The sequence below is a fragment of the Eptesicus fuscus genome, chromosome 1 (genome assembly GCF_027574615.1).
Source record: "Eptesicus fuscus isolate TK198812 chromosome 1, DD_ASM_mEF_20220401, whole genome shotgun sequence".
Taxonomy (NCBI): Eukaryota; Metazoa; Chordata; class Mammalia; order Chiroptera; family Vespertilionidae; genus Eptesicus; species Eptesicus fuscus.
Window position 1 is genome coordinate 27,440,696 of NC_072473.1, and position 25,172 is coordinate 27,465,867.

Below are 25,172 nucleotides of genomic sequence, written 5' to 3' on the forward strand. Positions count from 1 at the left end.
GAGGGTGCAGGCAGGGCTGAAGGACCTCACACACACACCCCCCCATGCATGAATTTAATGCACTGGGCCTCTAGTCTATATATATATATATATATATAAATATATATATAAAAGGCCAATATGCAAATTGTTCCCTTGGGAGTTCGACCTAGAGATGGGGAGTTTGATTGCTCGCTATGACATGCGCTGACCACCAGGGGGTGTGCGGAATGAAGGAAGGCCCTGACCAGAAGCAGGAAGGCCTGGATCAGCCCTGATTGCCAGCCAGGCCTAGGGACCTTACCTGTGCATGAATTTCATTCATCGGGCCTCTAGTATGCATATAAGATCTTTGGTTAATTTCTCCCTGCTCCCCTCCCCCATTCCATTTGATAATCCTCAGTCTATTCCATGTTTCCATGCCTCTTGTTCTACTTTATTCATCAGTTCATTTTGTTCATTAGATTCCTCATTCATTTATTTTGATTTGTAGATTCAATTATTTATAGATATGTATTGCCATTTTAATTGTTCATATTTTTATCTATTACTTCGACACTTCCTCCTTCTTCTTTTCCTCCTCCTTCTTCTTCCTGTTCTTAAAGAATACCCTTCAACATTTCATGCAATATTGGTTTGGTGGTGCCTAACTACTTTAGCTTTTTTTTTGTCTGTGAAGCTCTTTATCTGACCTTCAATTCTAAATGATAGCTTTGTTGGGCAGGTTATGGGTCCTTGCTATTCATCACCTTGAATATTTCTTGCCACTCCCTTCTATCCTACAAAGTTTCTGTTGAGAAGTCAGCTGACAGTCTTATGGGTGCTCCCTTGTAGTTAACTGTTTACTCATGCTGCTTTTAAGATTCTTTGTCTTTAACCCGTGGCATTTCAATTAGGATGTGTTTTGGTATGGGCCTCTTTGGGTTCCTCTTGTTTGAGACTCTCTGCACTTCCTGGACTTGTAAGTCTGTTTCTTTCATCAGGTAGGGGAAGTTTTCTGGCATTATTTCTTCAGATAGCTTTTCAATATCTTGTTCTCCCTCTTCTCCTTCTGGCACCCCCAGAATGTGAATATTGGTATTCTTGAAGTTGTCCCAGAGGCTCCTTACACTATCTTCATATGTTTGGAATCTTTTTTATTTTGCTCTTCAGATTAGGTGTTTTTTGCTTCCTCATATTCCAAATAATTGATTTCATTATGGAAATCCTCTACTGTTGAACCCCTATAAATTATTCTTTATTTCAGTTAATATATGCTTAATCTCTGACTGGTCTTTTTTTTTTTTATATGAAATTCTCACTAAGATTCTTGAAAGTCTCACTAAGTCCCTTGAAGCTCTCATTAAGTTCCTTGAAGCTCTCATAAGATCCTAGAGCAACCATGTAAGCACTGTTTTGAACTCTGTATCCAGAAGTTTGCTTCCTTCCATTTCATTTATTTTCTAGGGATTTCTTCTGTTCTTTCATTTGTGACATGTTTCTTTGTCTCCCCATTTTTGTTGTTTCCCTGTATTTGTTTCTACCTATTAGGTAGAGCTGCTAAGTCTCCTTGAGTTGATAGAGTGGCCTTGTGTAGTAGGTGTCCTGAAAAGACCATTGGCTTAGCCTCCCCAGTCACATGAACTGGGGACTCTAGGTGCACCCCTGTGTGGGCTGTGTGCACAGACTTGTTGTAGTTGAGCCTTGATTGCTATTGGTGTCACTGGGAGGAATTGACCTCCAGGCCAGTTGGCTGTGAGGACCAGCTATGGTTACAGTAGAAGGGCTGTGGTGGAGGAGACACCATTATGGAGCAGGACTTGCTTTGGTGCTCACTGAGTCTGCCCCTTGAGTGTGTCACTCATGGATGTGTAGAGTTGTAATCTGTTATGTTCTAGCTCTGGAGCCTCCAAGTAGTTGCAAAGACAGCCAGTGCCTGGGTCCACTCAGCAGGAGCTACAGAGCAATTTGCAGATGGCTTCTTGTTTTGGGCTTGGAAGTGCCCAGGCGAGGCCCAACTGGGAAGCAAGGCAGGCTGGTGCTAGTGCTGGGTCTTGGGCCTCTTATTTATAGGTATGAGGCATGCTGATACCAGCTACTGCTTGAGTGAGAAATTTTAGGAAAGTCTGAAGCCTGAGCCAAGACAGACCGTTCAAATGGAAAAGCTGCTGCCAACAGCTTGGGTGGGGCTGCAAATTGGATGGGGCAGCATCTGAGGGAATCACCAGGGCTGAGAAAACAGAATGGGCCAAGTCCAAGTAAGTTTGTATACCTTCCATTTAAGAGGAACTGCCTGGGCTCCAGCAGCCTCTATGTTACTCAGCCTCAACCCCCAGTGTTTTTATAGCCTGAAGTTACAGGGACTTCTCTTCCCAGCTCTGGAACCCTGGGCTTGGGGTCTTGTGTGGGGCTTGGATCCCTTGCTCCTCATGGGAGGCCTCCACAGCCAAGATATCCCTCCTGGTTTAAAAAATGCCACATGTGAGAGAAACCAAGATTGCGGCATAAGGTAAACACCCGAACTTGCTGCCTCGCACAACCACTTCAAAACTACAACTAAAAGACAAAATGGGTATCATCCAGAACCACGGGAAGGCTGGCTGAGTGGGAATTCTACCACTAGAAGGAAAGAGAAAAGCACACTGAGACTCGGAGGAGGAGCGGAGGTGCAGAAGTGAAGCGCAGAGGTACGGAGGCACGCGCGCAGAATGGGTTGGCAACTAAATATGCTGTTGTCTTTTTCAATCCGGAGGGAGACACAAGCTCCTGACTACTCTGAACTCCAGTTCCAGGCGGGACTCTGGGGACCCAGACTCATACGGGGAGAAACTGGACTGTCTGGCATCAGGCAGGACTTGAGGGCGGCTTTCTCTCAGAGGTGCTTGCAGCAATCATTGTTCCTTAATGGTGCTGTGGGACACAGAGACACAGGACCTCTTCCAGGTAGGGCTGATGGTCAGCTATTGCTGTTTGCTCCACCCTGGTGATTCCCTGAGACTTCGCCCCACCCAATTTGTGTGCAGAGGCTTTTGCATATGAATGACCTGGCCCTTTGCAATCTGAAACCTAATGTACTGCAACTGGGTCAAAGAGCCCCAGAACCTCCAAAGAAGACCCAAGGCTCGACAGCAACTTCCATTGCTTCACAGCTGGGCCTCATCTGGGCACCTCCAAACCCCAAACAAAGAGAAGGAGTCTGCAGATCTCTCTGTAGCTCCTGCTGGGTGGCCTCTCTCCTTGGAGATCCAAGAGCCAATGGTCAGAGAGAGACCATCCGGACTACAAATCTTCTGATCCATAAGAGACACACTCAGGGAGAAGACTCAGTGAGCACCAAAGCCCCACTGAAGCAAGTCTTGCCCCATAAGGGTGTCTCCAGTACAGAAGTTCTCCCATCATAGACACAACTGATCCTCACAGCCAATTGGCCTGGAGATCAATTCCTCCCAGTGATACCAACAACAATCAAGGCTTAACTACAACAAGACTGTGCACACAGCCCACAAAGGGGGGCACCAAGAGTGTCCACCTCAGGTAATTAGGGAGGCTGAACTACTGGATATAGAGTTCAAAACCATGGTTATAAGGTTACTCAAGAATCTTCTAGAAACTGCCAATAAATTTAGTGAGACCCTCAAGGATATGAAAAAGGACCAACTAGAAATTTAGCATACACTGACAGAAATAAAGAATAATATACAGAGATCCAACAGGAGACTAGAGGATCCCAAGAATCAAGTCAAAGATTTGAAATACAAAAAACACCCAACCAGAAAAGCAAAAGCAAAAAAGAATCCAAAAATATGAAGATAGTGTAAAGCGCCTCTGGGACAACTTCAAGCATACCAACATTCGAAGTATGGGGTTGCCATAAGAAGAGAGCAAGATACTGAAAGCCTATTTGAAGAAATAATGACAGAAAACTTCCTCTACCTGGTGAAAGAAATAGACTTACAAGTCCAGGAAGCGTAGAGAACCCCAAACAAAAGGAATCCAAAGAGGACCACACCAAGACACATCATAATTAAAATGCCAAGGGCAAAAGACAAAGAGTGAACCTTAAAAGCAGCAAGAGAAAAACAGTTAGTTACCTACAAGGGAGTACCCATATAACTGTCAGCTGATTTCTCAACAGAAACTATGCAGGCCAGAAGGGAGTGGCAAGAAATATTCAAAGTGATGAATAGCAAGAACCTACAACCAAGATTACTCTACCCAGCAAAGCTATCATTTAGAATTGAAGGTCAGATAAAGAGCTTCATAGATAAGAAAAAGCTAAAGGAATTCATCACCGCCAAACCAGTATTATATGAAATGTTGAAGGGTATTCTTTAAGAAGAGGAAGAAGAAGAGAAAGGTAAAGACAAAAACTATGAACAAAGTGATAACAAATACATATCTATCAACAAGTGAATCTAAAAATCAAGTGAATAAAAAGTTTGATGAACAGAATAAACTGGTGAATATAATAGGATCAGGGGCATAGAAAGGGAGTGGACTGACAATTCTCGGGGGAAAGGGGTGTGGGGGAGATGGGACAAAAATCGTACACCTATTGATGAGGACAGTGGAGGGGGGGTAAGGGCAGAGGGTGGGGTGGGAACTGGGTGGAGGGGAGCTATGTGGGGGAAAAAAGAGAAACAACTGTAATAAGCTGAACACAATAAAGATGTATTAGTAAAATAAAAATAAAAAATAAAAAAATGCCACATGTGGTGTAAGAAGAGCTCATTCCAGTCTTCCCCCCCTCTCCTACCCATCTCAGTGTACTTTATTCTTTACTTCTCTAGTTGTAAGACTTCCATTCAGCCAGATTTCAGGTGGTTCTAAATGATGATTATTCTGTATTTTATTTATAATTTTGATGTGTTGTGAGAGGCTATGAATACTGGCATTTACATATGACACAATCTTGGTTTTCGGCCCTATTGATTTTTGCTTCATGTAAGTGGAGGCTCTGTTGTCTGTCATAGACACATTAGGATTATTCCCCATTAGTTTTAGAACATTTCATTATTTTGGGGCACAATAAGATATTCCAGGTAACTTGTCCTTACCTTGCTGTAAAGCTCAAATTATACATTTTTCCAAGGATCACTTGATAGAAACAAGGTATTTAGAATCCATGATATGGGCACTATATGTGCTCATTGTTCCTGAGATATTCCTTGCAGTGGACCGAGCAAAGACATATAATTATTATACATTACTAGAGGCCCAGCACATGAATCCATGCACCAGTGGGGTCCCTCAGCCTGGCCTGTGGGATTGGGCCAAAACTGGCTCTCCAACATACCCCAAGGGGTCCCAGATTGTGAGAGTGCACAGGCCAGGCCAAGGGACCCCACCAGTGCACGATCAGGGCCAGGGAGGGACCGTGGGAGTGCTCCAAGGTGTGTCTGGCCTGTCTCACTCAGTCCTGATCAACCGAACCCCAGCAGCAAGCTTACCTACTGGTCAGAGCATCTGCCCCCTGGTGGTCAGTGCACACCATAGCAAGTGGTTGAGTGGCTTTAGCATATAATTATCGTATTATGCTTTGATTGGTTGAACAGACGACAGGACACTTAGAATATTAGGCTTTTATTATATGGGACTATTTCATACTAGTGCTTCCCCTTCATATCCTACATTTTTTCCTCAACTTACTTTACTTTGCCTATTCCCACATGAAAATCTGGTTCTTTAAACATCAATTCAGTACTCATTTGCTCTATCATAGCCATACACCCCTAATATTTTCAAAATTACTATATTCTTACAATTACTAAAAAGAAAAACTAACTGAAAACTACTAAAAAAATTAAAGCTCTTTTTGCAGTTACGTTTTCCTTCAAGAATATATTACACTACATAGAACAGTTAAGAAACTATGGCCAAAATACCAGGTGTACTGGTTAATAATTCAGATTTTTTTCAATAGATGGAGTTACACATATATATGTGATTTGATATGCATGCTATTTTGTTGTATTAACAGCAAGTTTCAAAACTTCATATGTCAAATTTTCTGAAGGTGTTAAAATCATAGATATTTTTATTTTTAAAAATGTTGGATTTTGTGCCCAAAGAAAGAGCATTTGCAGGAAGTTTTAATTCATTACTTTATTTTGAAGAAAAGTGCTGTTCAAAGTTATTGTATACTTTGGGAAGTTTATGGTGGACATGCTCCATCTCAAGATACTTCTGAATGCTGGTTTAAATGCTTTAAAAGTGAATATTTCAATGTGAAAAACAAAGAATGTCCAGGTCAACCGAAAAAGTTTGAAGACCCAACAATTACAAGCATTATTGGATGAAGATGTGTCAAACTCAAAAATAACTTGCGGAAAGATTAAACGTTGCTCAGTAAACAATTTACAATCATTTACAAGCAATGGGAAAGATTTTAAAGATAGGAAAATGGATGCCACATCAACTGAACGAAAGACAAATGGAAAACAAAAAAGTCATCAGTAAAATGTTGCTTCAATGGCATGAAAGAAAGTCTTTTTTGCATCAAATTGTGACTGGCAATGAAAAGTGGATTTATTTTGAGAATCCCAAATGCACAAAATCATGGATTGATCCAGGTCAACCATCAACATCGACTTCAAGGCCAAATCGCTTCAGAAAGAAGACAATGCTCTGTGTTTGGTGGTATCAGGAAAGTGTGGTGTATTAAGAGCTTCTAAAACCAGGTGAAACCATTAATACTGATTGCTACCGACAACAAATAATCAATTTGAATCACGCTTTGATCATAAAATAACCAGAATGGGCCAGAAGACACAGCAAAGTAATTTTGCTTCATGATAATGCACCATCACACACTTCAAAACCAGTTAAAGACACACTAAAAGATCTTGTCTGGGAAGTATTAACCTACCCGCTGTATTCACCAGACCTTGCTTCTTCAGATTACCATTGTTCCGATTGATGGCATACGCCCTTTCTGAGCAGCACTTCAAAATGTACGAAGAAGTGGAAAATTGGGTCTCTGAATGGTTTGCCTCAAAACAAGAAAAGTTCTATTGGGACGGTATCCACAAATTACCTGAAAGATGGGGGAAATGTGTAGCTAGTGATGAACATTACTTTAAATAAAGCACTTTTGATGTTTCTTTTGAAATTATCATGTTTTCTTTGATTACAAAATCCACATTATTAACTGGTACATCTGGTATTCTTTAATTAGTTCTTTATTCTATGTAGTTGAGTTGTCAATTTGTACAAAGATGGATTCCTTATATTTTAATTCAATTTTAAGGTTTGCTTTTTGAAACTTTTAAATTTTAATTTAATTTTTTAATTTGTGAATATGCATTATTCAAAACTCAAACTATATAAAAAGTTCTATTTAAACAAATCCAATTCCCATACCTATACCAGTCAATACATTCTCAACCAGCTGTATGAATGACCATGTTCATTTGATCCTGATTTATCCATAGTGTTTGCATGTAAATAAATGCATATGCACACACATTTCTGTTTCATCCTCTATCTCATGCAAAGATAGAATACTACATAATATTTTTCGCACCTTGCTAATGTCACCCAGCAAGATGTTTGGAATCCCAGTGAAATAGTTAATGGACACCTTTGTCATTGATTTTAATGATCTTTTATTATCTCAATTTTTAAAAATATATTTTATTGATTTTTCACAGAGAGAAAGGGAGAGGGATAGAGAGCTAGAAACATTGATGAGAGAGATACATCGACCAGCTGCCTCCTGCACCCCCCCCACTGGGGATGTGCCTGCAACCAATGTACATGCCCTTGACCGGAATTGAACCTGGGACCTTTCAGTCTGCAGACCGACGCTCTATCCACTGAGCCAAACCGGTTTCTGCTATTATCTCAATTTTTTACTGAACTATTGCTTATCTACAACTAATCTTTAGTACATGAACCTTTTCATTATCTATATATATAAAAGCCTAAGCAACTATGTGACCGATAGCTATGATGCATACTGACCACCAGGGGTAGATGTTCAACGCAGGAGCTGCCGAGCTGTGGTGACTTGGCAGCTGCAGTTCTTGAGTGATGCACCCAGAACCAGAGAGGAGGGAGCCCATTTACAGGGTGCGTCACCTGAGACCCACCCTCTTACAATCCAGGACTACTTGGGGGATGTCAGGGAACCAGTTTCAGCCCAATCCCTGCAGGCCAGGCCAAGGGACTCCACCAGTGCATGAATCCGTACATCGAGCCTCTAGTTTCCAATAACATGCTATATAAATAATGTCCCTATGCATACTGTTTCATATTTGAGCTATATATGTAAGGTTTATTTCCACAAGTAGTATTGATAGGCAATACATATATACCTATATCTGTCTATATCCATATCTCTATCTCTATCTATCTATCTATCTATCTATCTATCTATCTATCTATGTATCTATCTACTAGAGACCTGATGCACGAAATTCTTGCATGGGGGAGTGTCCCTCATCCTGGCCTGCACCCTCTTGTAATCTCGGACCCCTTGCTCCTAACCACCCACCTGCTCACTCCTAATAATCCACCTGCTCACTTCTAACTGCTTGGCTCACTGCTCCTTAGATCTGCTGCGGAAGTGGGAGAGGTTCCCGCCACCACCACTGCACTCGTCAGACATGAGCCTGGCTTCTGGCTGAGCAGCACTCCCACTGTGGGAGCACTGACCACCAGGGGGCAGCTCCTGCATTAAGCATCTACCCCCTGATGGTCAGTGCATGTCATAGCAACCAGTCATTCTGGTTGTTCTGCCATAACAGTCGCTGGGCTTTTATATATAGAGACTAGAGGCCCAGTGCACAAAATTTTTGCACTTGGGGGGGGGCGTCCCACAGCCCGGATTGCCCCCTCTCACATTCCAGGAGCCCACAGGGGATGTCTGACTGATGACTTAGGCCCACTCCCTCTGGGGATTAGGCCTAAGTTTGCAGTCAGACATCCTTAGCGCTGCCATGGATGCGGGAGAAGCTCCTGCCACCACCGCTGCACTCGCCAGCCATGAGCCCGGCTTCTGGCTGAGTGGCACTCCCCCTGTGGGAGCACACGGACCACTAGGGGGCAGTTCCTGCATTGAGCGTCTGCCCCCTGGTGGTCAGTGATCATCATAGCGACCAGTCGTTCCACCGTTCGGTCAATTTGCATATTAGCCTTCTATTATATAGGAATATCCTATCTAATAAAGAGTTAATATGCAAATTTACTGTCACTCCAACACATAAGAAGGCCGCCCCCATGTGGACACAAGATGGCTGCCACAAGATGGCTGGCAGGGGAGGGCAGTTGGGAGGGACCAGGACTGCAAGGGAGGGCAGTTGGGGGCAATCAGGCCTACAGGGGAGGACAGTTGGGGGGGACCAGGCCTATAGGGGAGGGCTGTTAGGGCTGACCAGGCAGGCAGGGGAGGGCAGTTAGGGGTGACCAGGCCTGTAGGGGAGGGCTGTTAGGGCTAACTGGGCAGGCAGGGGAGGGCAGTTTGGGGTGACCAGGCCTGCAAGGGAGGGCAGTTGGGGGTGACCAATTTGCAGGGAAGGGCAGTTGGAGGGGACCAGGCCTGCAGGGAAGGGCAGTTGGGGCCAACCAGGCTGGCAATGGAGGGAAGTTAGGGGCAATTGGGCCGGCAGGGGTACGTTAGGCATTGATCAGGCTGGCAGGCAGAAGTAGTTAGAGGCAATCAGGCAGGCAGTCAGGCGAACAGTTGGGAGCCAGCAGTCCTGGCTTGTGAGAGAGATGCCAGATTGGAGAGCGTGCAGGCTGGGCTGAGGGTCAACCCCCTTCTGTGCACAAATTTCATGTACCGGTCCTCTAGTACAGTGGTCGGCAAACTCATTAGTCAACAGATCCAAATATCAACAGTATAACGATTAAAATTTCTTTTGAGAGCCAAATTTTTTAAACTTAAACTTCTTCTAATGCCACTTCTTCAAAATAGACTCGCCCAGGCTGTGGTATTTTGTGGAAGAGCCACAATCAAGGGGCCAAAGAGCTGCATGTGGCTCGCGAGCCGCAGTTTGCCAACCACTGCTCTAGTATATAAATATAGATACACTATTTTACTGTATGTTACAAAATCCCCTTCATAGGGGTTGTAACATTATTCATTCCTATTTCTTTCCAAGGATGGTGTCAGCTGATATCTAGTTCAATATACTTAAAGTTATAAATGCCTATGCTGACAGAGATTTTATCTTTTATAAGTGGTAGCCCTGAAAGCAATTACCTGTTATGTAGCCAGTTAGTATGTTTTGGATAATTGACTGATTTTGTATTTATTGGTTTAAATTATTGTTAGTTTTGTAAATGTATATGTATGGATATGTAAATATTAACTACTACAATCCAAATTAAATTGTTGGCTCAAACAGGGTCTCAATAATATCTGTTATTAGAGTAGTTTAAATAAAAATTCCAAGGATTTATAAGTTGATTTTATAATGTTTTAGAAATAATCATCTGAGAAATTTCTCATTAGAGGAGAGTTTTGATTCAGTTTCAGTCTTCACTGATGTTTTTTCTTTTTTCCTTTTAAATGTGACATTGAATTATAATATCTCTTTGTACTTTTATTAGATCGGGAAATGCCGAAGAATCTCACCCTTGGCATTCAGTGTGATAGCTTCCTCATTGAGACTACTGCCTTCAAGCTTAGTTTGGATTACTCACACGGTACAGGATTTCTACCTTATATTCTGGCATTCTATATGCTATCACATTTTATTTTATTTATTTATTTTTATTTTTTTTTTACATTTTCTATATCTTTATTTTTGTTAAAACATATTTGATATATAACATTGTATAAATTTAAGGCATACATTATGTTAATTTAATATATTTATATAGTGTAATTTAATACTTTTATATAGTGTAATATGATTGCCATTGTACTGATAATTAGCACCTAAATCAATCACATTACATGATTATTCTTTCTTTTTAGTGGTTGGAATCAAGTTCTAGTCTCTTAGCAAATGTGATTATTATAATACAATATTTTTGTCTATATTCACTATATTATACACTAGATCTCTATGGCTTATTTGCTACTCATTGCACATTTGTATCCTTAAACAACATGTCTGACTTATTCCCCCTACCACTTATCTCATGGCAACCACCATTCTATTCTCTGTTTTTATGAATTTGACTTTTTTAGATTCCACATATAGATGATATAGAGTACTTGCATTTCTCTGTCTGTTTTAGCATAATATGCTCAAGATCTATCCATGTTGTTGCAAATGGCAAAATGTCCTTTCTCATGACTGAATAACATTTGTGTGTGTGTGTGTGTGTGTGTGTGCGCGCGCGCGTGTGATCTTCTTTATCCATTTTTCTGTTGATGGGTTGTTTCCTTTTGGTATATCTCCATAAATGGAACTGCTGAATCATATAGTAGTCCTAATTTTAATTATTTGAGGAACCTCCATATTCTTTTCGATAGTGCTTGAACCAATTTACATTCCCCCTGAACAGTGTACAAGGGTTCCCTTTCCTCCACATCCTTGTCAACACGTATCTCTTGTCTTCTTGATGGGCATTCTAACAAGAGGAGGTGATATCTCATTGTGGTTTTGCTTTGCATTTCCCTGATAATTGGTGATGTTGTGCATCTTTTCATATACCCATTGACTATTTGGACGTCTTCTTTGGGAAAATGTCTATTTAGTTACTCTGCCCATTTTTTAACTGGATTGTTTAGTTTCTTGCTATATGAGGTCTCTAAATATTTTTGGATACTAATCCATATCTGATATATGGATTGCAAAATATTTCTCCCATTCTGTAGGTTGCTTTTTCATTTTGACAACTGTTTCTTTTGCTGTGCAGAAGCTTTTTTAAGTTTGATGTATTTCCATTTATTGATTTTGCTGTTGTTGTTTATGCTTTCAGTGTCATATCAAAAAAAGTATTGCCAATACCAATGTCCAGGAATTTATTCCTGTTTTCTTCTAGGAGTTTCATGGTATTGGGTCTTAAGTTGAAGTCTTTGACACATTTTGCATTAATTTTTGTCAGTGGTGTAAGATAGTGGTTTAGTTTCATGGTTCTTTATGTATTTAACCTGTTTTCCCAACACTGTTTGTTGAAGAGACTATCATTTCTCCATTATTTATTCTTGTCTCCCTTGTTGAATGTTATTCATCACATACATGGAGATTTAATTCTGGGCTCTCTATACTGTTCCATTGTTCTGTGTTTATTTTAATGCCAGTACCATACTGTTTTCTTACTCTAGCTTCGTAGTATAGTTTGAAATCATAAAGTGTGATATCTACACTTTTGTTCTTTTTCCTCGGGATTGCTTTGGCTCTATGGGGTGTTTTGTGGTTTCACACAAATTTTTTTTAATATTTTTTTATTGAGGTATTATATGTGTACATATCTTACCATTACCCCCCACCCCACACCCACACATGCCCTCCCCCACTAGAGTTTTGCGTCCATTGTTTATGCTTATATGCATGCATACAAGTCCTTCGTTTGATTTCATAACTCCCCCACCTCTCCCTAACTTTCCCCCTGTAATTTGAAAGTCTGTTTGATGCTTTACTGTCTCTGTATCTATCTTTTTGTTCATCACTTTATAATGTTCTTTACTATCCCTAAATGAGTGAGATCATGTGGTATTTTTCTTTCATTGACTGGCTTATTTCACTTAGCATAATGTTCTCCAATTCCATCCCGGTTGCTGCAAATGATGAGAATTCCTTCTTTTTTTATGGCAGCATAGTATTCCATTGTGTAGATGTACCACAGTTTTCCGATCCAGTCATCTGCTGATGGGCACCTAGGCTGTTTCCAAATCTTAGCTATTGTAAATTGTGCTGCTATGAACATAGTGGTGCATATATCCTTTCTGATTGGTGTTTCTAGTTTCTTTGGATATATTTCCAGGAGTGGGATTACTGGGTCAAATGGGAGTTCCATTTTCAGTTTTTTGAGGAAACTCCATACTGTTCTCCACAGTGGCTACACCAGTCTGCATTCCCACCAGCAGTGCACGAGGGTTCCTTTTTCTCCGCATCCTCGCCAACACTTGTCGTTTGTTGATTTGTTGATGATAGCCATTCTGACAGGTGTGAGATGGTACCTCATTGTTGTTTTGATTTGCATCTCTCGGATAATTCGTGACTTTGAGCATGTTTTCATGTGTCTCTTGGCCTTCCTTCTGTCTTCTTTTGAAAATATTCTGTTTAGGTCTGTTGCCCATTTTTTTATTGGATCATTTATCTTCCTCTTATTAAGTTGCATAAGCTGCCTGTAGATGTTGGAGATTAAACCTTTATCAGTGATAGCATTTGCAAATATGTTTTCCCATGCAGTGGGCTTTCTTGTTGTTTTGTTGATGGTTTCTTTTGCTGTAAAAAAGCTTTTTATTTTGATGTAGTCCCATTTGTTAATTTTCTCTTTAGCTTCCATTGCCCTAGGGGCAGTGTCAGTGAAGAAGTTCTTTTGGCATATGTCTGATATTTTGTTGCCTGTGGATTCCTCTAGTATTTTTATGGTTTCCCGTCTTATGTTTAAGTCCTGTATCCATTTTGAGTTTATTTTTGTGTATGGTGTAAGTTGGTGATCTAGTTTCATTTTTTTGCATGTATCTGTCCAGTTTTCCCAACACCATTTATTGAATAGACTGTCTTGACTCCATTGTATGTTCATGCCTCCTTTGTCAAATATTAATTGAGCATAGTGGTTTGGGTCGATATCTGGGGTTTCTATTCTTTTCCATTGATCAATATGTCTGTTCTTGTGCCAGTACCAGGCTGTTTTGAGAACAGTGGCTTTGTAATACAGCTTGAAATCTGGTATTGAGATCCCACCTACTTTATTCTTCTTTCTCAAGATTGCTGTGGCTATTCGGGGTCTTTTTTTATTCCAGATGAATTTTTAAAGAGTTCTTTCTAGGTCTGTGAAATATGCTGTTGGTATTTTGATGGGAAGTGCATTGAATCTGTAGATTGCTTTGGGTAGTGTGGACATTTTAATGATGTTGATTCTACCAATCCATGAACATGGTATGTTCTTCCATCTGTTTACGTCTTCCTCTATCTCTTTTTTCAGTGTCCTGTAGTTTTCTGCGTATAGGTCTTTTACCTCCTTAGTTAAGTTTATTCCTAGGTATCTTAATTTTTTTGGTGCGATGGTAAATGGGATTGCCTTTTTAGTCTCTCTTTCTGTAAGTTAATTATTGGTATATAGAAAAGCCATAGATTTCTTGGCGTTAATTTTGTATCCCGCTACATTGCCGAATTCATTTATTAAGTCTATTAGTTTTTTGATGGAATCTTTTGGTTTTTTTATGTACAATATCATGTCATCTGCAAATAAGGACAGCTTCACTTCTTCTTTTCCAATTTGGATGCCTCTTATTTCTTCTTCTTGCCTAATTGCGATAGCTAATACTTCCAGTACTATGTCAAACAGGAGTGGTGAAAGTGGGCATCCCTGTCTTGTTCCTGTTCTTAGGGGAAATGGTTTTAGTTTTTGCCCATTGAGTATGATGTTTGCTGTGGGTTTATCATATATAGCTTTTATTATGTTGAGGTATGATCCTTCTATTCCCACCTTGTTGAGAGTTTTTATCAAGAAAGGGTGTTGGATTTTGTCAAATGCTTTTTCTGCATCTATCGATATGACTATGTGATTTTTATCTCTCAGTTTGTTTATGTGATGTATCACATTTATTGATTTGCGGATATTGTACCATCTTTGCATTCCTGGAATAAATCCTACTTGGTCATGGTGTATGATCTTTCTGATGTACTGCTGGAGCCGATTTGCTAGAATTTTGTTGAGGATTTTGGCATCTATGTTCATGAGGGATATTGGCCTGTAATCCTCTTTCATTGAGTTGTCTTTATCTGGTTTTGGTATTAGGGTGATGCTGGCTTCATAGAAGGAGCCTGGGAGTGTTCCTTCCTCTTGAATTTTTTGGAATAGTCTGAGGAGGATAGGTTTTATTATTTCCTTGAAAGTTTGGTAAAACTCTCCTGTGAAGCCGTCAGGCCCCGGGCTTTTGTTTGCCGGAAGCTTTTTGATGACTGCTTCAATTTCTTCCATAGCATGTTGAGCTGCTTAGATTCTTCCTGATTGAGTTTTGGAAGGTTGTATTTTTCTAGGAATATGTCGATTTCCTCTAGGTTGTCCAGTTTGTTGGAATAGAGTTGTTCGTACTATTTTGTAACAATCCTTTGTATTTCCTCGGGGTCTGTTGTTATTTCACCTCTTTCATTTCTGATTTTGTTTATTTGGGTCCTCTCTCTTTGCTTCTTGGTGAGCCTGGCTAGAGGTTCATCAATCTTGTTTATCCTTTCAAAGAACCAGCTCTTGGTTTTGTTGATCTTTTGTATTGTTTCTTTGGTCTCTATGTCGCTTATCTCCGCTCTGATCTTTATTATTTCTTTCCTTCTGCTTACACTGGGCTTATCTTGTTGCTCTCTCTCTAACACTTTGAGTTGTTGGGTTAGGTAATTTATTACCATTGATTCTTGTTTTTTGCAGTAGGCTTGTAGAGCTATGAACTTCCCTCTCAGGACTGCTTTCGCTGTGTCCCATAGATTTTGGATTGTTGTGTTTTCATTGTCATTTGTTGCCATGATGTTTTTTATTTCTTCCTTGATGTCTTTGGTAACCCAGTCATGGTTTAATAGCATGCTGTTTAGTCTCCAAGTGTTTGATTTCTTTGGGTTGTTTTTATTGTAGTTGATTTCCAGTTTTATGCCACTGTGATCTGAGAAGATACTTGATATGATTTCTATCTTCTTGAATTTGGAGAGACTTTGCCTATGTCCTAACATATGGTCTATCTTTGAAAATGACCCATGTGCACTTGAGAAGAATGTATATTCTGTGGCTTTGGGGTGAAATATTCTGAAGATGTCGATTAATTCCATCTGTTCTAGTGAGTCATTTAGGATTGATGTTTCTTTGCTGATTTTTTGATTAGAGGATTTGTCCAATGGTGATAGTGGGGTATTGAAGTCTCCTACTATGATTGTATTGCTGTCAATCTCTCCTTTGATATTTTCCAGGAGTTTTTTAATGTATCTTGGTGCTCCTGTGTTGGGTGCATGTATGTTTACCAGAGTTATTTCTTCTTGTTGGATTTCTCCCTTTAGTATTATGAAGTGGCCTTCATTATCTCTTGTTATGTCCTTCACTTTGAGATCTAATTTGTCAGATATAAGTATTGCTACCCCAGCTTTTTTTTCATTTCCATTCGCCTGGAAAACCTTTTTCCATCCCTTTACTCTCAGTCTGTGTGCATCCTTTTTTTTTGAGGTGGGTTTCCTGTAGACAGCAGATATCTGGGTTTTGTTTTCTTATCCAGTCTGTTACCCTGTGTCTTTTGATTGGGGCATTCAATCCATTTACATTTAAAGTTATTATTGATAGGTACTTATTTGACGCCATTTTTATTCTATACCCCTGTGATCCTTCTTTGCTTCCTATTTCTTTCTCTTTTTTTTTTTTTTTTTTTACAGCAGACCCTTTAGCATTTCTTTCATTGCTGGTTTGGTGGTGATAAACTCCCTTAGTCCTTTTTTGTCTGTGAAGCTCCTGATTTCACCTTCAATTTTGATTGATAGCCTTGCTGGGTACAGTATTCTTGGATTTAGACCCTTCCTTTGCATGACTTGGTATATTTCATTCCATTGCCTTCTGGCCTGATGAGTTTCTGTTGAGAAATCAGTTGCTAGTCTGATGGGGGTTCCTTTGTATGTAACTGTCTGTCTCTCTCTGGCCGCTTTTAAGATTCTTACTTTGTCGTTGGTGTTTGCCAACTTAATTATAATGTGCCTTGGCGTCGGTCTTTTGGGGTTCATTTTGCTTGGAACTCTGTGAGCTTCTTGGATTTGTGTGGGTTTTTTCTTCCCTATATCAGGGAAGTTTTCTGCTATTATTTCTTCAAACAGGTTTTCTATTCCTTGCTCAGTTTCCTTTCCTTCTGGCACCCCTATTATCCTGATGTTCTTTTGTTTTGTGTTGTCCCGAAGTTCCCTTAGGCTCTCCTCAATCTTTCTAATTTTTGTTTCTAGAAGCTGTTGTAATTGGGTATTTTTTTCCATCTTGTCTTCTATCTCACTTATGCGGTCCTCTGCTTCGTCTAGTCTACTCTTGATGCTTTCTATTGAGTTCTTTACAGCAGCAATGTCATTTTTCATTTCTTCTTGGTTCTTCTTCATTTCTTCTTGGTTCTTACTCATATTGTCGAATTTGTCTTCCATCCTTTTCAACCACTTTATGACCATTTCTCTGAATTCTTTCTCTGATAGGTTGTTTGCCTCTAAATCGTTTACTTCCTTTTCTGGTGATGCCTGCTTCTCTTTCCGGGGGCTATTTCTTTGTCTCCCCATGGTCTCTCTTCTCCTGATGTCTGGTTATATAGATTTCTCTCTCTGGCGTTGATTTAAAGGTATAAAATACAACACAACCAGGCACAACAGACAAGGCACTGAACAGAATTGTATTCACGATATTAATAATCTCCAATAAAGGTAACCACCAGAGAAAGACAAATTAGGGAATAGGAGTGGAAGAGGGTGAGTAAAAAGAAAGAACAACAACAACAAAAAAAAACAAAGAGTGTGAATCTGAACTTGGGAAAAGAGCAGAAAGAAAGAAAAGAAAAAGAAATAACAGAAAAGAAAAATAAAAGAAAAAAAAAGTAAGAGAGACAAGAATGATACTAAGAGAGAAAAGGGGAACAAACTATATATATGGGGAGTAAACTCCACTAGAACAACCACTATTCCCAGCAAATTCCAGCAACACGAGCCTGGAGATTAATACAAACTGCAACACCAGCTAATATCAAGTGAGGCAAGGGAAAACAAAAGTAAAAAACAAACAAAAACAAAGCAAACAAAAGAACCAACCAAACCAACAAAAAGAATAATCAAAACAATCTCATAAAAAAGCATAAAAATTCAATCTAATCAACATTCAAGCAAACAACAACAAAAGGCCAGAGAGAAAAATATTTTTTTTAAGGTAGCGTAGAGAGAGGTTTGTATGGATTTGGAGCAAGGGGTTGGGAATTAGATATATAAGTAGGGTGAAATTTTAGCAGAGAGTAAACTGAAAAAGTAGGGAAAATCTAAAGCCAGAAAGGGTTAAGATAAACTGGGGACCAAAAGGGGAAAGGTTAGGAGGAGAGTGATGGCATAATGTTAGCTTTGAGATAGGGTAAAACGATTGTAAGGGAAAGATGCAAATCGAATGTAGGACACTAATCCAAAAATAAAAGAAAGAGAAAATCAAATGACATTAAAAAAAAAGTAAAATAATAGTAATAATAGTGCTGATTGAAAATAAAAATGTAATAATTAAAAAGGTGACAATCGAGTGAGGAAAAAGAAAAAAATTAGTTTCTTAAGTAAAAGATGCAAAAAATGAAAATAAAAAATATGAGAATAAAAAATTTAAAAAATTTAAAAAAGAATTGAAAATTATAAAATAGGAAGACTAAAATGTGCAGTAGCGGCTATCATTCACTTCCTCTATTATTCTGTTTTGTACGCCTTTTTCCCAGTCTGGGCGGTATTTCAGTTCAGCTTCATTCCAGGGCTCCTCAATGTTGGAAGCCAGTCCTGCTTTTTAAGCCAGCCGTGTCTTAATTTCTCGTATTTATTTTTGATTACACCAGAGACAATTAGCGTTTCAGCCCCTGGGTGGCAGTGTTTCTGAATTGACTTCCGGGCCTCTCTAGCTCTTTTTTTTTTTTCCACTCTATGGCACTCACTACCGGTTTGTGGAGGTGTGTGCCTCAGAGCTTGTGGAGGTGTGCGCCTCAGAGCTGCCTCTCTGATGGTCACACGCAGCTCTGGTCCCCAGGTTCCGAAAAAACAACTTCCCCCTGCAGTCTTTCAGGGCCCCTCCACCTGGGTTTTTCTATGTATTGGGCTTAGCAATCAGAGTCCGAAAGAGCCCAAGTGTGCGGACAGTGGGTCTGTGCGCCAGACTGAGGATACTGCGCTCCTTTGAAAATTCTTAGTCTGACCCTCCTCGTCAGATTAAAATGAGTTGCTTTCAAGAGGTCACTTCTGTTAGCAGCTCCGAAGACCCCCCTCCTCATTCATGATCACGGCAGTTCCAACTGCCGCCGATTTTTCTAGGCACAGACCTCCCGGCTCCTGCAGGTCCTGCGGCTGCCGCGCTTCCCTCACCCAGCGCTTCCCTCACCCACTGCGGGGATTAGAAACCGCACCTTATTTCAGGCGAAATCTGACCTTTCCGTCGTGCAGTGAAGAGTTTCTTTGAATCCGAATGTTTGTGCTGATAGGGGACCGGTGGTCTGGTGATCGCAGCAGTTCAGTGTTTGCAGTTGTCGGAGAAAGTCAGGTTTCCAATAAATTCCTCCTTTCCTTGCAAGATGGCGAGGCGCCCGGTGAGCCCGCAGCTCCGGGAGGGGACCCAGCCCCTGTGGGTGCTGCGCGGTCAGGGGAACCCTGGCCAGCACTCCCCTGCCTTCTCCTGGAGTTTAGCTGTCCCTTGGCTTGCCCACATACACTCCCTCTGCTAGCCTCTGCTGCTCCTACACTCCGCCCCAGGAACAGACTCCAAACCTGACTCTATTCTGTCGCCATTTTTGGTTTCACCTGCTATCACATTTTAGAGAAGATGAAAAATGTCTGTTGTCTTAATAAATATTTGATAAAAATTAAATGTACCAATTAAATATTTTGACAAATTGTAATAAGTTGATAGAAAAACATGGATAGTGTAAACTTTATGTATATTCAGTATATCTTCACTCTTTTTCTTTCTATACCACATAAGTACAACTTGTAAAATAGTTGACTATCCTACCACTTAATGCATGTGTGTGAGCCAAAAATGATTTTAAAAAATTAAAAATAACTAGTGTACTAAAGTTACTCATACTTATGAAAAATAATTGCATCTTTGCAAAGCTAATGATTCCCTGAAAAATTATTACAGGGTGGACATCTATTTTTATGTATATTAATCATCCCACCTGCAAACTGATGAATAGGAAAAAAATCTAAGGCATCCTACATAATAAAAAGGTAATATGCAAATTGCATCACTCCACTATGCCCACGATTGGGCTGGCTGGAGGCGCAAGGGTTGGGACTCAGGGTGGCTGATTGGCTGGCAGTAGAAGCTGGCACGAGTCCCCGCCCCCCGCTCCTCCTGCCGGCCTAAACGGCCGGCACTGTGGGAGGACTCCTGGGGCTGGCGGAAGACGCTGGTGGCGGAATTCGGTGTGGCCGATGGTGTGGCTGCCGGCACCAGTTTTCCTCTGGCCACCCCCTGATCTGAGCACCTCCCAAGTCCTGCCCTCAGCCTTCGGGAGGCGCTCTGATCAGCAGGTGGCCAGAGGAAAACTGGTGCTGGCGGGAGGCGCTCCGGTCAGTGGGTGGCCAGACGAAAACTGGTGCTGGCGGAGAACTGGTGCTGGAAGCCAGGTGAAGGAAAGTCTATTACATGAAACTTCATGCAACGGGCTTCTAGTAAGAAATAATTAAGTTGCTTAAAAATCAAAGCCCCCAAAATATGAATTTCTTTAAAATGTTTTAAAATAATGTTTTTGATTGCAAAAATCTAATAATAGTTATGTAAATATGATAAAGTATGAATTATATTAACATAATACAGAAGTAGTAACTGAAATCAATAACCGCTACTGACACCCCAATACAAATAGGTTCATGACTTTCGTTTATATTTACTGTAGTCATTTCTATCAGCATCCTAAATCTCATTAATTCACAACTCTATGGAGTGGGTGTTACTATTATTATTATTGAATCAATAAGATTGCAATTCAACAAAATTAACTTACATTAAATCAAAACAGTTGCTTAATTGCAAAGTTGAACTTCTTTTATATTACTTCAAACTCTTCTTTTATTTATTTGCAATACATTAAAAGGAGTAAAAAAAACTTTCAAAAAAGAAGTACAGATGGCCAAAGAATGAAACTACGTTCAAGATCACTAATATTTAAATAGATGTTGGTTTAAATGATAGCCACCTAAATATTCCCCCCCATTATTATATAACATACTGTAGAACTAGAGAACAAGGTGCTGCTTTATAAATATACATATGCATAAAATTCACTCTATGACCTTGGGAAGGGCAGCCAAAATACAGGGATTGGGCTTTAAACTTCTTAGTCTGGGAATTTGTGTTCTGGTTTTTACTGTACCATGGGAAACTGTTTGCTTGAGCTAATTACTGTACTTTCTAGACCCCATTTTAGACATTATAAAGAGTGAAAAATCAATTTTACTTAATAAGATATTTTTTGAAGGACAAATGCAATTATTTATGTGAATACATGTCTAAGCCCTAATCTTACCTAATAATAGACAAACATGTAAATTGACCGTACCTCCGCTAAGCCACCAGCCAGTCAGGAGTGATATGCAAATTAACCCAACAAAGATGGCGATTAAAATTTGCATACTCAGCCGCTGAGTGATGGGATGCAGGCATTCTGCCCCACTCCCGGTCTCTCAGGGCCTCTGGCAGTGTGGGAAGGAGGGGCCAGAGCGAAAAGAGGCTGGGCCGGAGTGGAAAGGCGGTTCTGGCAGCCAGGGAAAGGAAAGCCCATGCTAGCATGAATCTTCGTGCATCAGGCTTCTAATTTATATATAAGTATGGGTTATTAGTATTGTTTGTATAGGTGAAGATAGCTAAATACAAAGATGATTCCTGATTTTTTGTTGTTGTTGTTTTATAAGAAACTAGAGGCCTGGTGGGGTCCCTTGGCCTGTCCTGCGATCATTTGGGGCTGATTGGGGCCAGCCAGCTGGTAGGAGGAGCTGTGGGAGGTTGGCCAGCCATTGGAGGTTGGCTGTGGGAGTGCACTGACCACCAGGGAACAGCTCCTGCATAGAGTATCTGTCCCCTGATGGTCAGTGCATGTCATAGTGACCAGTTGACTGGTCATTGGGTTGCTTAGGCTTTTATATATATACCGTAGGTAAGACCTAGCACACTGCCAGTACATTCCAGGGAATATATTTCTGAAAAATGAATTAAAAAATAAATAACAATTTTTTGCTTCTGAAATCCATTTGTCATCTAGGTGAAACATTTACTAGACAAATTATTTTAATTTTTATCAATTGCTTATTGATTAAATAGTCTTGTTACTTTGGTACATACCAGTTTTCTTGAAATGGATTTCTTACAGAACAGTAGATATCTATTTCTGTATATATATTAACCCTTTGCACTTGCTTGCTTTTTTCATCGAGCTGCTACCGATGCTAACCGTGTCGAGTCACACTCGACATCCGAGTGCAAAAGGTTAAATCTATATTTTAAAGTATCCAACTTTGTAGATATATGTGTATTTTTAAAATAATCGAACCCTGTTCTTCTTTGTCATATCCCTAATCCTTTATATACTCTATTTTATTCAATATTTTAATTTTTAAAATATCACCAAATTTCAGTTATTCATTCATATTCCAAATTTTGGCATGCCTTTGTGTCACCTAAGTAATTATTACTTAATAGTATTTTAATGGAAAACAGTGTTACTTGCCATGAGCAATAGCAATGTACTGTTTGCCAGGGCCTATTTAAGCACTTTATAAATAGTAATTGATTTAGTCCTCCCAACAGTATGATAGATTCTATTAATACCCGGATGTTAGAGATGAATATACCGAGACATGTAGGAGTTAGTTCCAAGGTCACACCCCCAATATATGCTGGAGTTTGGCTTTGAATGTAGGACTTGTGCTCCTACCCAATTACTCAATACTGTCATAAATAGAAGATAGCTGTAAAACATCAATCAATAAATAATGAAATAAATTTTTAAATATCTTCATGTTTCACTCAGAAGTATTTTAATTATCACTGTTGCAAAACAGTTTTCCTGGGAAGCAGTCTCTGAGGAGGAGGTTAGTGTGCAGGACGTTTATTAGGGACTGCTCTCGTGGTCTACACCACTGGGGGAAGAAAATTAAACAAGACTGAACAGAGGGAGAAGATAGGTACAAAGGTTTCAGATAAAACATGGCAAGCACTAAAATTAATATAGTTCTTCAAAGTTGCCCCAATTTGGGATGAGGAGGCCAGGGTATTATAGCTTCATCCTCCCTCCCCCACTGCCCACATCAATCCATTGTTAAGTGCAGTCTACTCTGAAAAGGAGTTTCACCTTGGTCCAGTGACACTTCAGCTGAAGGCAGTTCTCACAAAGAGCTGATATCTAGGTACTGTATGCTGGCCATAATCTCGATAGCTTGGCGTATAAAGTCATAAAGGTATACTTCCTTTTTAACAAAAGTATTATTTACTTTTCCTGATACATACCTCAATAATTTTAAATATGGTGACATGTAGGAGTCAAGGGCCATTTTATTCATTATATATACCAGATTGTCCTAGCACCTTTTATAGAAAAGGCATCCTGTCCTTCATTGAATTACAGTGACACTTTTCTCCCAAATCCAATGACAGTATGTTTATGAGTCTGTTTCTGGACTCTTTCTTCAGTTCCAGTTGTCTATTCTTCTGTCTTTGCAATAATATCATACTATCTTAACTATTACAGCTATATGACAAGTCTGGATGTGGTAACATAAGTCTTCAAAAATGTTCCTGGTCTTTAACATTTTCTTAGTTATTCTAGATCCTTTGCACTTTCACGAGTTTTAGGATTTCCAGACATGCAGATACACCCCTGCTAGGACTTTAATTTGAATTGTATTGGAACTATACATTGATATGGGGGCAACTAGCATCTGGGAAATATTGAGCTATTGGGTCTTTTAATCTAAGAAGATGGTAGCTCCCTCCATTTATCCAAGTGGCTTTCTTTCTTCCAGATTTATTCTAAAGCCCATCTTATCGCCCTGATTTGATATGTCAACATTGTCATGACTACACTGCCATATATACTCGGGTTCTTTCTGGGTTATCTCTACTATTCCACTAAATCTGTCATAAAGACCAAAACTAAACTGTCTCCATTAGAGAGGCTTTATAATGTGCCTTAATATGTGTTAAGGATACCTCTCTCACATTACATTCTCTTTTCAGCGTTTTAGTGCCTATTCTCCTTTGTTTATTTATCCATATGAACTTTATACTATACTTGACTACTTTTGGAAAAAAACCTGATAGAATATTTTATTAGGATTTTTAAATTTAATTAGGATTATTTAAAATTTAAATTATAATTTATATATAATTAAAACTAATTTATAATTTAAATTACAACTGTACCTGTAGGAAGAAATGACATTTCTGTGGTAACTGAAAATATATCAATATTCATTTTATGGATTTTTATTAGTTCACCAACTTTGTGTCTTCAGAAATGTTACATTTTATTTTTTAAATATTTTTTGCATGTGTTCTAATGATCAAAGCATGCTCAAATCTATTTTAGAGCACCTCTCAAAACAGTGATAGTATTAACAATATAGCTCACTATTTTTGTGCTTTGATAGCCACAAAAAATATACAATTTGTTGTTTCATAATGCAAACTACTTTTGTGATTATTTATACTTAATATTTTATTTCTGAATTTAAATGCAAGAGCTCACTATTATATTTTCTCATATGGCTTCCTAGATAATATAAAGGCTTTAGTTAAAACTCTAAGTTTTCTCTGCTGAAGAAGAAAAAACCTTTAATCATTTTCATGAGAAAGATTAATATATTTAAAAGTATTATTACATAATGACTATTCTATCTCTTTAGTACTCTTGATATTCCATGATATAAAGGCTAACAATTAGAACACTATTCAAAACATTTTGCACAATCTTAATCATTTCTGTAAGGACTATTTAAGTTTTATCTTTAAAATAAAATATTTAGATCCTTAATTTAGATTGTTGTCATCAGAGTAATCACAATATCAAGGAATCCTTTTCTGGTTAGATAAAGATTCCTCGCAGAAAAGCAGATGGGAAGGATATATTTGACCATGTTGCTTTATTCCACTTAATCTTTTTCTTTAAAACAGCAGGTGTATATGTTTTCACATAATTTTATATATGTATAATTAAAATTAACCAGATATAAATTTAGTTAGTGACATTTTCATGTAACTTTAAAAAATTTCAGTATTCTACTTTATTTTTTTCTTAAATCTTTATTGTTGAAAGTATTACATATGTCCCCTTTTCCTCCTCATTGACCTCATCTAGCCCACCCCATCTCCCACCCCAGGCCTTCACCACCCTATTGTCTGTGTCCATGGGCTATGCATAT

The 25,172-nt window shown here is 39.3% G+C and overlaps 1 protein-coding gene across 1 annotated transcript in view; it reads left to right on the forward strand.

Moving 5' to 3' along the window:
* CFAP47 (cilia and flagella associated protein 47) overlaps positions 1-25,172 on the forward strand; it is a 502,125-nt gene that overhangs the window by 407,160 nt on the left and 69,793 nt on the right. Inside the window, exon 59 of the mRNA XM_054720946.1 lies at positions 10,516-10,611. Within this exon, the coding sequence (XP_054576921.1) occupies positions 10,516-10,611 (96 nt within the window). The remainder of the gene's footprint in view (positions 1-10,515; positions 10,612-25,172) is intronic.